The sequence below is a fragment of the Bactrocera latifrons genome, unplaced genomic scaffold (genome assembly GCF_001853355.1).
Source record: "Bactrocera latifrons isolate USDA-ARS-PBARC rearing strain unplaced genomic scaffold, ASM185335v1 scaffold_139, whole genome shotgun sequence".
Taxonomy (NCBI): Eukaryota; Metazoa; Arthropoda; class Insecta; order Diptera; family Tephritidae; genus Bactrocera; species Bactrocera latifrons.
In genome coordinates, this window is record NW_017534841.1 from 317,577 (window position 1) to 330,137 (window position 12,561).

Genomic DNA, 12,561 nt, shown 5'->3' on the forward strand with positions numbered 1-12,561 from the left:
CTTTTAAATAAAAATATACAATTAGAACCACCCTAATTATTTAGGTATATAAAATATAACTTAGTTATATAAAGATTTCCATTTGGGGGTAAGAAAAAATCAAATAGTGCTAAAAAAAATAATTAAATTTAATAGAAATATAAAAACTGCCCTAGTGTTTATTTATATTTAAATAAGTACTCGTCAATTAATTTTAATTAAATTTTGCTCAAAAAAGAAGTATTTTTAATAAAAATATAAAATTAGAACCACCTTAATATATTTATAAAAGATATTGGCATTTATTTACATCAATATTCACATTTGTGGATAAGTAACAGTCAAATATTGCTAGAAAAAATAAATAAAATTAAACTAATAAAAATATTAGACCCACCCTGATGTGTTGAAAAAATATTCATATCTATTTATATTTAGATACGTACTCGTAGATCAATATGAACACACTTAAAGATTGTTAAATATGTTACGCTCTACAGCTGGATGCGTGTGGCACCTTACGATTGTCTTTCAGCGGCAACAATTGACAGACTGACTGACATGTACGTGAAGCTTTGTGGTCAATTAGAAATCCATCGACAGCGATTAGTCACGCGCAAYCGGTCACTTAACCAATCACTGAAGCGCATAGCGGCTTAAGCCAGTTAGACACGACAGTTTTATTAGATTTTTWCTCAAACAACTTGGATATTAAGTGATGTTGACATGAGTGTGGCCTGCGTGTGGCGAGCAGCAGGTGGTTTTAGCAGAATTAAATCACGTAGTTGCTTATAATGTGATAATACTTGATTTTATGCGGAGGTTTGTGTAGAAATTKGTGAGGTGAATTTAATGATCTAATCAAATTATTCGTTTTTTTACCGACATGGGCAAAAAAATTAAGTTTTGAGAGCTCTAAAACAACAATTTAATGAAATATTTTTTTATTAACCGAAGTGTKTAAGATTTGTGCTACGATGTGGTCAATAATCAGTAGATTTTGARTTCATAAACCCAAGTATTCTAATCGATTTCATGAGCTACTAATAAGTCAATGCGCCTAAAAGTATGCTAAAWTTTTYAAAATTTTACACAAAATTGAGCATAAGTACTTTCAAAAAGTATACAAATCTGTCACCTAGTATGGAACCACAACTTAAAACTGTTCCAGCTTTCCATTGAATATACACTATGAATTTTACTTCAGCACCGTGCAACAAGTTGGCAGCAYAAAACTCAATGCAACCATTATTTGTAAGCCAATAAAGTGGCAACACTTTGATGACACGCTGATAGAGCCAATGGCTGTAAGTACCTAACATACAACAAAAACAATTTACAAACTGTAGTTTCCAAGTGCAACATTGCCAAATTCCATCGGCTGCCACACAACCAACGCGAGTATGTGCGTATGTGTTGCAAATGGAATATGAAAATTTCGCGTACGCGAATGCTGTTGCACCTAATTTTTTGCAGCTTTTTATTGTCGACGCCGGTTAGACCAACAATCGATAAGCAAACACGTAGTGAGGATGYAYAGCAGTTGGACAACGGTGCATTGCYATGCGATGTGGCATGCTGCTTGGCATGCGCTCACAGACCAGCGCTGAAAACTGGAGCAAAGTGTCTGCGTTTTTTGCCGAAAAAAATWACATTGAGGTTATGTGCGCGTGCAACCTAAGTTTACAATACGGCAATTGATCCTTTGCTGACGCTTTGTTGTTGTTGTCTACAACACGACTCCACTATGTGGGTGCATTGCAACGCAGTGGCAAAAGTGTGCCAGTACACCAGTCAACCAGCACATAACATGCAGTTAGTCGGTCGTTCGGCTGGTTGCATGCCACACTGTCCTAGTACGCTGGATTGGTGACTGTAAAAAGAATTGCGCATTTGCTAGTTTTATTGAAATTTCATTTCATTTTCACTCGTTGTGGCTGTAAACGCTGCAAAGTCACTGGTGAACTTGAAATGCAGCCAAAATTGTAACTTTATCTTATTGTCAACTCGGTATGGCACACATGCACACACACAAARCCATTTAAAAAACTTCGCAGTTAGTGGATTTGTCTGTCTGCTGCAGGCTGCTGTCTTCATGCCACACAAGAAACTTTCGCTACGCGCTCGCTGTGACATTCGCAGTCATAAAACCAAAGCAGACACGTACTGTTCGCGCATAAAAGTATGCAAAAAACTAAAGAAGCTTGCCGCCGTATCAAGGTGGTAAACAAAAATAAACAAAAAATGCACAGAAGCCATGATACTCTTCACAAGTGCATTTCTATAGCTGAAAAGATTAACAATTTCTGAAGGGAATATTTTGTATTGGTGAAGTGTATTGTTAAAGCTTTTTCGTGAATAGAAGTATAAAAGGGTATCCGGCTTATTTATACCCTGCTCAGAGTAAAAATATGAAAAAAGTATTAAAAAAAAGTTTTTAAAACAAATTGCTGCTTTTTAATCAAACGGTTGTTAAATTAGCTAAATTTTTAACAAAGGTAGTGAACTTGACTAAATCTAAGTAAGAAGGTCGTTGATCTCATAAAATGTAAGAAAAGCGGTAAAAAAGTTAATTGACTTAACTAAATATAAACAAAGGTTGTGGACTTGGCTAAATGTAAACGAAATGGTTACTGACCTCATAATGTAAAGGGACATAGACCTCGCAAATGTAAACAAAAAGAGTAATTGACCACAGAAGTAAAAAAAAAGTTGTTAGCTAAATCAAAACGAAAGATCTATTGACCTCATTAAGTAAACAAAGTGGCCATTGACACCTGAGAATGTAAACAAAAAGAGTCATTGGCCTAAATAAATGCAAAGAGAGGTTGTTGGCCTTACTAAGTTAAACGAAAGTATCATATACCCGACCAAATGTAAACAAAGGGCTCATTAGTTTCATAAGTATAGAGGCAATTGACCCCTTAAAAATTAAACAATGGAGTAATGGACACCATAAAATGTAAACAAAAGGTTCTTGCCTTCGTTTAATGAAGAAAGGTTGTTGACTTTACTAAGTTAAACAAAATAGTAATTCAACAGATAAAATGTAAACAAAAGATCCACTGACCTCAAAAGTTAAAAAAAGGATATTGACCCCTTAAAAATGAGACAAAGTTTAAAGTTTTTAAGAAGCTGATCGAAGCCTCATATATCGAACCACCTGGCAACACTATAATCTACGAATATGTTATTCAGATGAGAACTGATCTATAACATCGAAAAAAGTAACTTTTTATATCCTTTTATACTATAAGAAATGTGATATTTTTATATTTCAAAAACTATTTTTTTAACGCTTTTTTACAAAAATATTATTAAAACTTATTTGACCCGCCAAACTTCAACGGGTCATTTTGACACTACTATAAAAAAACTTGAATCAATCAAAAATTAATTTTTCTTTTCAAAAATGATTATTTGCTTTCACAAATTACTTTTACTTATCAGAAACGATTTCTCTCTCTTTTCAAAAATATTGTTTTCTTTTCAAAATTGTATTTTCCAGGAAAGGACAGAAGTCAAAATCAATTCAATTAGTCTTCAGAAAAAGGTCAACCAACTTCCATTTAACTTTGCTAAGAAGGGTAACTTAACAACTATTTACAATCCCCCCACCAGCAGATGCAGAATGCTGAAAGTAACAACTGCTGCTTCACAAACGAAACTTACGTAAAAGACTAAAGTTATTTCTACACAAAAGACACAGCGTGAAATCAGGGTCATTGAGCAACAGTTGAGCAGTCCTAACCCAAGTTCACCGTACGACTGGTGCGACAATCAAAGAAAACTCATAGTAGCAAAACATAACTGTGCACTTACATATCAAAAGCGACCCAAATCCAAATAAGATTTGCCCTTGAAACTAATAAAATCAGACGACGATAAAAACATTTCCGTGTTCGACTTGGGTCAAAGTCAACCAACGAAGAGTGTCAAAGCCATATAATAGACAAAGGAGACAGAGGCAAGGGTAATGCGGCACAGAAAAAATTTTCAACACTTCTTTACAACAAGCGACGCGTTCCACGTCTGGCCACTACCAGCAGACGTCAACAGCATTTGCACAATAGCAACAAACCCGACCCGGCCATGCCACAGACACCGGCAGCAGACGCAACCGGCTTGCCAAGGGTTCATATTACAGCTACAAAGTGAATACATCACGTGCGGAATTGTAGCAATGCTTTGCCAGCACCCGACTAACACTGTTGGGAATACCCACGCGCTTTCTAGCAAGGAGACTACGAGCAGCACAGAAGTCGTCAGCAACTGGCAACCCGTAGCTGGCAGCCGGCAGCCGGCAAAACATGCAGAGCAACAGAGCATTGCCAAGCTGCGACCATAATAAAAGCGACCGTCAACCGTCAGCCAAGAGGGTTGTTGGCTTCCGCAAAGACGGTTTGTCGTATGCTGCTTGCTGAACGAATGAGCATTTCGCTCCAACGAATGAATAGTGAAACAAAACCATTCACCAGACAGCTGGCAGCAACCGGCAACTAACAAAGCAGTTAAAATGTATGTGAGGAAGCTAAGACGCAGCTATCTTCTGTGTCTACGTTGCCAAGTAGCCCCTCCAGTCARTCGAGTCGTACTTACGGTATATGTAGCATGTAGTGTGAATGACAAGTGCGGCGGCGGYGRCGACGACTACAACGTGCMAAGAGYCGGCGTTGACAATGCCGCTATGGCAACGTAGTACGAGTAAGCATGTGGCATGTGGCGCGCACAAGTGACCCTTGAGGCAACCGCTTACGGTTTGTTAGCGACCGTAGTGCTCATATTAATCGACATGAAGCTGCTTACACGTCAAAGGCAAGGTTCTTGTGTGCTTCACGGCAAATGTGGCAAATGCTTAGGTTGTTGCTGGTGCTTGGTGAACCCTCAAAGAGCTGCGTGAGCGCACATTTGACTTTGCCTTCGCGTGCCTTTGCTTTTGTCAGTGCCGCCGCCGGGTCTACATTTGGGATACTTGCAACTTTACTTTTATTATTTTTCTTTTTTTTTTTTGCTGTTGTGGTTGTACCCAATTTTATCGTCTGCGAAATCAACACAAACTGTCTTCAGTGGCATTGACAATGTCGCTGGCGCTATTGGCGTGCTCGTGCTGTTCAGCGTCCACGTGATGCGTGTGATACGCTTTGTCTGTCGCTCTATTGCCTTTGCTGGCGGTGTGAACGTACGTGTCAGCGCCATAGTACAAGCTATGACTTGGCAGTTGTCTGTCCGCAAAAGGGATTTGTGCGTTTCTTAATGGGGGAGCAGCCAATCAAAGTGCCCAAGGTACGAGTATAAATGAGTGGATGTGTGGAAGTGGTAAGTGAAAACTGTTGTCGTGCAGTTAAATGGTGGAACCCCTAGTGCCCAGACAATTTGTCTGCTGCTGGTCTGCAGCACCTTCCCTTTACGTACAATTGTTGTTGTAGCCTTTGAAGACTGGCATTAGCCTTAGTGGCCGCAAAGATATGGAATAGCAACGGCAATGAGCAAAATATGCGAACAGCAAGCGAAGTGGCGGAGTTTGAGTGTTCCGCCACAAGAACGGCTCAAGTGCGATGAGAAACGCGGTAGTCTTTCCACCTACCTGTTGTAAGCTGGACATACAGTGTGTCACTATGGTTGAAAACGTTAAAATTGTAAAATTTACATAGAAATAAATGCTTGCGGAGACAGAAGCTCGGCAAATATATCGATTATAGTACCATTAAGAATTTTTAAATTATCGATAAAAAATAAAATTTCGATAACATGTTCGATATTTTGTGGAAACTATTTATAATACTATTAATATTTTAAAACTGCCGATAACCAATATTTTATCGATAACAGCATATACATTTATTGATTAATTTTTATACATTTAAAACCGAATGTAACTTGTGATGAGTAAGATATGCAATGAGAACATACAACTATCAAAACTATCGATAATACGATATTTTATATATGCATATGTTTGCTTCCTTCGATAAAATTATGCATATTATTTAGAGCTGAAAAATAAACAATAAATTATCGATAACGTCATTATTTTCATCGAGTTTAAACTAATTAGATTGTTTAAAATAATATCGAGGGTCTAAAAAGCCGCCGATAAACAATAAATTATCGATAATGTAATGCATATTTATCGATTTTACACTTTCRAGGCTATGAATAACTGGTAAGTGTGCTTATTAGGATATTTCRGAAAATACAGAGAGTATATAAAATCATTAGAAAACAAAACAAAACAAAAATATCGATAACATTTAATTTTATATTATACCTATCGAATTTGCATTTAATGGGTTGTTTACAAAGTTTTTTTTTTTTGGGAATATAGAAAGTCAATAATATTGCTGGAAGACGAATAGCCCGCACAAGAAGTGTTACTTCTTCAAAAACGCTATAGGATTATACTCACAGAGCTTTTTAAGAGAGKTTACAATGCAAAAACTTCAGCATTGAGACAATAGTGTTCAAATCCTGAGGCAAAACTTTTTCGAAAATAAGAACACAGTAAAAGCGGCATCCCGCCACCACCAAGGAGGTATATTTGCACTTTCCGCCTTTGAATATGGCAACGATGGGAGCAATGTACACCGCATTGAGACATCAACCGGCAGCAAACAAGCACGCGCTTTGCAAGCTCTGAACCAGATGGAGACCGTACACAACACAAGGCAAYGGCTGGGCCAAAGACAGCATGCACGTACATGCAACGCACCAACAAACTTGTGTAGCGGTATGTAAGCTAAGTAAGTGGAGCAAGTGAATGTGGCCAGACCGGCACACAACTGGGTGAATGGGCGACCAGGGTAATGGGCATTAAATGCAGCTACAACGCCATCGAATGAGCCACACAAAAACAATTTGTAAGCGTCATGTGGCGGCATTTCTTTGACACAAAGAAAACGGGCATACACGGCATTGAGTGTGGGAATGAATGAATGAAAGATTRCAACGGTTGTGTGTGGTGGACTTGCCGCAGTGCTGATGACGATGATAGCTTAAACGACGCGSTAACGCAGGCAACGCGCACACCTARGGGKAAATAAAAAATGAACAAAAAATAGCRACGAAAAAAGCGTTGTTGCTTAGCGCTCGCACAAGTCAAGTGCAATGGTGACGCATTGCCAACTGCCGTCGGACTGGCGTCTGCCATGCAATTGCGGGCATGTTACTCATACCTGCCGCGCGGTTCGYAACTTTGCGCGCGCACACACATGTTGTTGCGCCGCAGAGTGCTTGGACGATTGGTGGCTTCACTGATTGTTTTGTCGCTACACACATTGTTGTTGTTACGCTTTTTCTTCTCGTTTTCGTGTAAAATGTCGCAGCGCGCCAGCGACACTGCAGATTTAATGCCGCGACGTTAAATCCCAAAGGCGTTAGCGCAGAAAGATTGGAACGCGGCGCCATGTACAGAGATTACGGTAAGTTGGCATGAGGCGCGTATGTGAGGCGAACGGTGGCGAACATGAGRCGTGCATGTGCATGTACATATGTGTGTTTGTACAAAATCGTGTAAATAAAAGTGTGTGAGCTTCTGCATGTGGGATATAAAATGAAAACGCATGGAAATTGTATGAGTTTTAGGTGGATATACTCACTTGCCACAAGCGAGTGCCAAGTGTGGTAGGTGAGGAAGGTGTGCGCATACGAGTACGCGTAAGCACACACGCAGACGCAGCCAAATATATGCTTTGTCATTTTGTTGCCTGACGTTGGTTGGAGCTGGCTGCCGGCAAGTTACCTATCTATACATAAGGGTATGTGTGTATGTACGCATGTGAGTGCAACAAACATTAAATTGTTTTGTTATGCTGTCGTCTATACGCTCGCCTGGCTTTTGTTGATGAATTGCCAGCTCTGCGCTTGGGAGCAGACGCACGCCAGACGCCTTGCCAGACAGACAAATCGCAATGGTAGGTGAAYTTTTCTTGTCAACGCACTGAAAATTGTCGTTGTCATTATTGTTTCTGTTGTTGTTGTTGTTGTTCTTGTTGTTGTTGCTGTAGTCTTTATTGTCTTCGCCGTTGTTTCAGCAATGACTGCTGTGCGTTTGACGTGGTTGCCTTGACATTGTCAACGCCACCAGCGAAGCAGCGTTGCCAAATGCATACATATGTGTGTATATATATGTGCGTATGCTTCTTATAGCATGGCACCCGGACGTCTGTGCATAGCAATGGAATTGGCAGCTGGCAACCGCARCTTGAAGTTGCTGCTGTCATTTTAGTCATGCGGTAGCTAAGCATATGATACACGATATCATTAAACGTARGTAAATATATGCATATATCTATATACATACATATGTACTATATTATATGTATCTAAGCTTGTGTGCGCACTTTTTTGTTTGTCTTAACAATGCTTTTGGCATTTCATTATCGGCTTGCCACACAAGTCAAGAGCAGCCAATGCCATCATTAGTCGCCRCAAACAGTCATAGATGGCAGCAACAGCAGTTTCCGCGTCATGTGGCAAGCAGTTGTTGCGGATGCAGCAGACAGAAATCTCGAATATCGCAATCTTGTTGTGTTTATGCAAGGTTAGGATAGACTTCTGCTCCATTGCTTCAAAGATGCTGTTCTTGAACATGACGAGCTATTCGTAGTACGAACTTAAGTAATGATCTGTTTGGATGGTTTTATATTGTTTAATAGAAAGTGCATAGTTAACCTATCAGGAAGTTGAATGTTGACCTACCAGGAAGTTTTTATACTGTCTAAATTCTCGGCTGCTCAATAGGCACTGACACCTAATAAGTTGTTTTCCAGCTTAGTTTGCTGAAATATTAGCTTTCTTATAGTTTTCTTACTACGCTTTCTACTTTGTCTAATATGAATAGCGATTTGGTTTGAACCTACATATACATATATGACTTCTGAAATCCGTTATAAATTTTCTCATAAAAATATGTAAAAGAGTCTATACTGAAATGGTCACCAAAGTCCAAGACCATTATTTKGTAATTTGATAGAAAGTAAGCCATAACATAATGTTTAAACTAAACAGAAAATTGTAGAATAACACTTCCACTACTAACATTTAAATACCTGCTCTAATAGTTTGAGGAGAAAMCCTTTTAGAATTTGTACAATACATATTTAAAGCCAAGAGGGAGAAATGCTCACTCTAACAGCCAATCCAATAGTTAGAGCAGAGCAGCTTTTGGGACTGGCATAATTCATATTTAAACTCAAAAGAGACAAAAGCTCACTTTTTAAAAATTCAAAAGACTTTTTCGTGATCTTCATACACCATATTTCAATGTGATTTTCTTCATACATACATATGTTGATAAATACTCAAAGTTACCTTCTCAGAAGGATTTTTCAAAATCGAATTACTCAAAAAAGCACAACCACTTTAGTGCCGTGACATCTCGAGTGGTTTAGTCACCACGCCTCCAACAGTTCATTGACAGCTGGAGGAATTTTAAGCGCATTTTTTCTGGAAACAATACTCTATTGTTTATCGAACATTTGTAAACAAATATCAAGTACAAAACAACCAAAAAATCAAAATTTAAAAATTGTGTTATTAAAAACAAATTTTAGAAAAGTTTTCAAAATACTACAACAAAAAAATAAAATTTCTCAATTTTATTATTTTCAAAAGTATTAGAAAACTTTAAAAAATACTGAAAGCTATTTTGTAAAGTATTTTTGCTGAAAACTATTTTTTAACTAGCGACCATTTTTTCACAAAAAAAAAAAAACAAATAATAATAATTTTAACTGTTAAGCCTTTTGGTTTTTATCGCTTTAATAAAATTTGTAGAGCTTAAAAATATAACCWTTTTTCTCTTTAGATCAGCGGAAGAGTTTCACTTCGTGACATGATAGACAAGACCTGTTTTCCTTTTTGTCTTCAACATCATGATAACTTTTTTATATAAACTTTTGAAATATGAATGAARTATTAAGAAAAAATCTTATAAATAAATATTTTTAAAATCTTTTTTGGTCTTAAATATGTCGAAGATAATAATAAACTTGACTAAAATTAATAACTTTATCACATCAATTACTTCAGCAACTGATATTGAGAGCTAAAATCGTCACTTACCCCAGTTGTTGGTGTTCCATTGCCCGCTGTGTTACGCGCTTTACCGCGTCCACGCTTCTCCGCACGAATCGGTTGACCATCGGCACCGTAGATAATCTGGAAACAGAAAAATARATAAATGSATTAAAACAAATTCATGGTTGTTASAGAAATAAAATATATCWATATACAGTTCAACTTCAATAACCCGTAATTTCTTTGAGGAAGATGGTGATTCGAGTTAGAAAATTTAGAGAAATTTTAAAATTAAGAAATGACTAATTACAATTTTTATTACAAATATATGTATTTACACTCACATGCATATAATATGTATGTATTTTTAATATTTCGTCTGTAAGTCCTACACGGATTAATCTGTAATACTTTGATTACAATCAACTATATTTCATCAACTTTCTGAAAAACTGAATTCAACGAATCATATGAAACTTCTACCGGTGTGTGTCCTAGCTACAAGAAACTTTGTATTCACCTCACGAAAATATGGAACTGTTCTCAAACATATCATTTGTTCTCATCACACTGAGTTGAAAATATAAATTACGAAATATAAGAAGCAAATGGTTCCGAAATTTGCTATTCACCACTTTATAGCACTTGTCCGTATTTGCAGGATGCCCTTAACGCAGACATAAACCGATAAATATTCACTGACGCGAACCTACTTTTATAGCACTTAGCACGGACATATGCCTTTACTATTTTCTGCTTTTATCAGAGAACGTAAAATAATATACGTTCTCTGCTTTTATTTGAATGCCGGAAATTTTTGCTGCATTCATTTTCCGAGTGTTCCCAGGTGGGGGCGCAAATAGCATATGATTTTGAAATATGAAACGAAATTCATTTTGATCAGAGCATTTGTAGCGAAACATGGGCACCACGATATTAAATTTGATTTTGTTTAGTTAAGAACTAATTGTCATTTGTCATACTTGAAATATTAAGTATTTGATCTCATAATTTTTATTACAAAGGTTTTGATCCTCAATTTTTTCCWAAATAACAATGGCTGGGTGCTTAGCAAGTCACGACTACCGAAACTCAAATAAATAGAAAGAATTTGCGTGGAAACTGGCAAATACGCAGTGCTCAACTCAAAAGAGTATCATATGGACAAACCATTACACGTGTAGAAAAGATTTGGTAGTTTTATAAATTCGGCTATGAGAAACTCATAGCAACTTAAAAAGAAATATTTGGTAGCGTTTTCTGGTTATTAACCGGTTATTTAACTGAAAGTTGTTTTCAGGATGTTAGGCCGATTAATTGAGAAAAGACTTTTATTTCAGAAAAATCAAGTCATTACCTTCAATATCAGAGAGAATGAATTTTGGACTAATWTTGTTACTTATACATGAAAGTATCMRAAYATGAATGGATTAGCTTTTGTTTCGATGTTGCAAGAGAGGTAGGAATGGTTTTTGCCCGATTTCGGCTATTTTCTCATTGCTGTATTTGAAGATGAAGAAAAATAGTATCAGCGATTTGAAAAATAGCGCCACTTGCATGCTACAGCTCTTATTCTCTCTATACACTTTTAGGTAATATTGCTTTTGGTCATGGAGGTGTAGTTTATAATTTYCCAAATATAACCCACCTACTTTCAGTTCAAAGAAGAGAAGTATTTTTCACCAAGATTCTGAAGAATACTTCAAATGTAATTTGCCAATTTGCAACTKGCAACATATGTTGCATGCATTAATAGAGGAAATGACAGACATATATCTGGCTATTAAATTGATCTTTTCTTTTCGATATATCACATAGAAAATTTATCTAAKTGAATTATATTACATTATTAGAAATAACCATATTGTGAAGTAATATGTTGCGAGCAACATGTTGCTAAACAATACATAAGTAAATTGCTCTGACTTTTGAATTAAAATGTGATATGGAAAGAACTAAAACAATAATATTATTTTGAGGGAAAATTTAAAGACAAAAACAACAAAAGTGAACCTAGAATTACCTTCACAAATGGAAAAGTTTTTAATTCAAGTGCTTGATTTTGATTAGTCAGTTTGAATGGGAGGTATATGTRTATGATCCAATCTGAAGATTTTTTTGGAAGATTGTAACGATCTCTTATATACATAATGAACTACACAAAGTTTCGTGAATATATTAGGTTGTCAAAAAAGTCTTGCGGTATTTTCGCTAGTTGGCGCTGAGAGCGCGTAGTTCTAGTTTTATTCGTCGCATCGGGTCATGCKATACCTTTTTGGAAAGCTCACGCGCTAATACGGGTTTGATTGATTGTCGTTTCTTTTAAGCCGTTCGTAAGTTATCGCGTCGCAAACATCGAGCAAAATAAAGAGAAAATAGGGCATATTTTACAGTACTACTACGATAAAGGCAAAAATGCATCTCAAGCCGCCAATAAAATTTGTGCAGTTTATAGACCCGATACAGTTTCCATTTTCACCGCACAACGATGGTTTCAACGTTTTTTTCACCAAGAAAGATGCGCCACGCTCCGGAAGGCCTGTCGTCGAAAATTGCGATAAAATC

The 12,561-nt window shown here is 37.0% G+C and overlaps 1 protein-coding gene across 1 annotated transcript in view; it reads right to left on the reverse strand.

Annotated features, from left to right (window-relative positions):
• LOC108965312 (DNA N6-methyl adenine demethylase-like) overlaps positions 1-12,561 on the reverse strand; it is a 285,055-nt gene that overhangs the window by 203,151 nt on the left and 69,343 nt on the right. Inside the window, exon 4 of the mRNA XM_018927634.1 lies at positions 10,042-10,137. Within this exon, the coding sequence (XP_018783179.1) occupies positions 10,042-10,137 (96 nt within the window). The remainder of the gene's footprint in view (positions 1-10,041; positions 10,138-12,561) is intronic.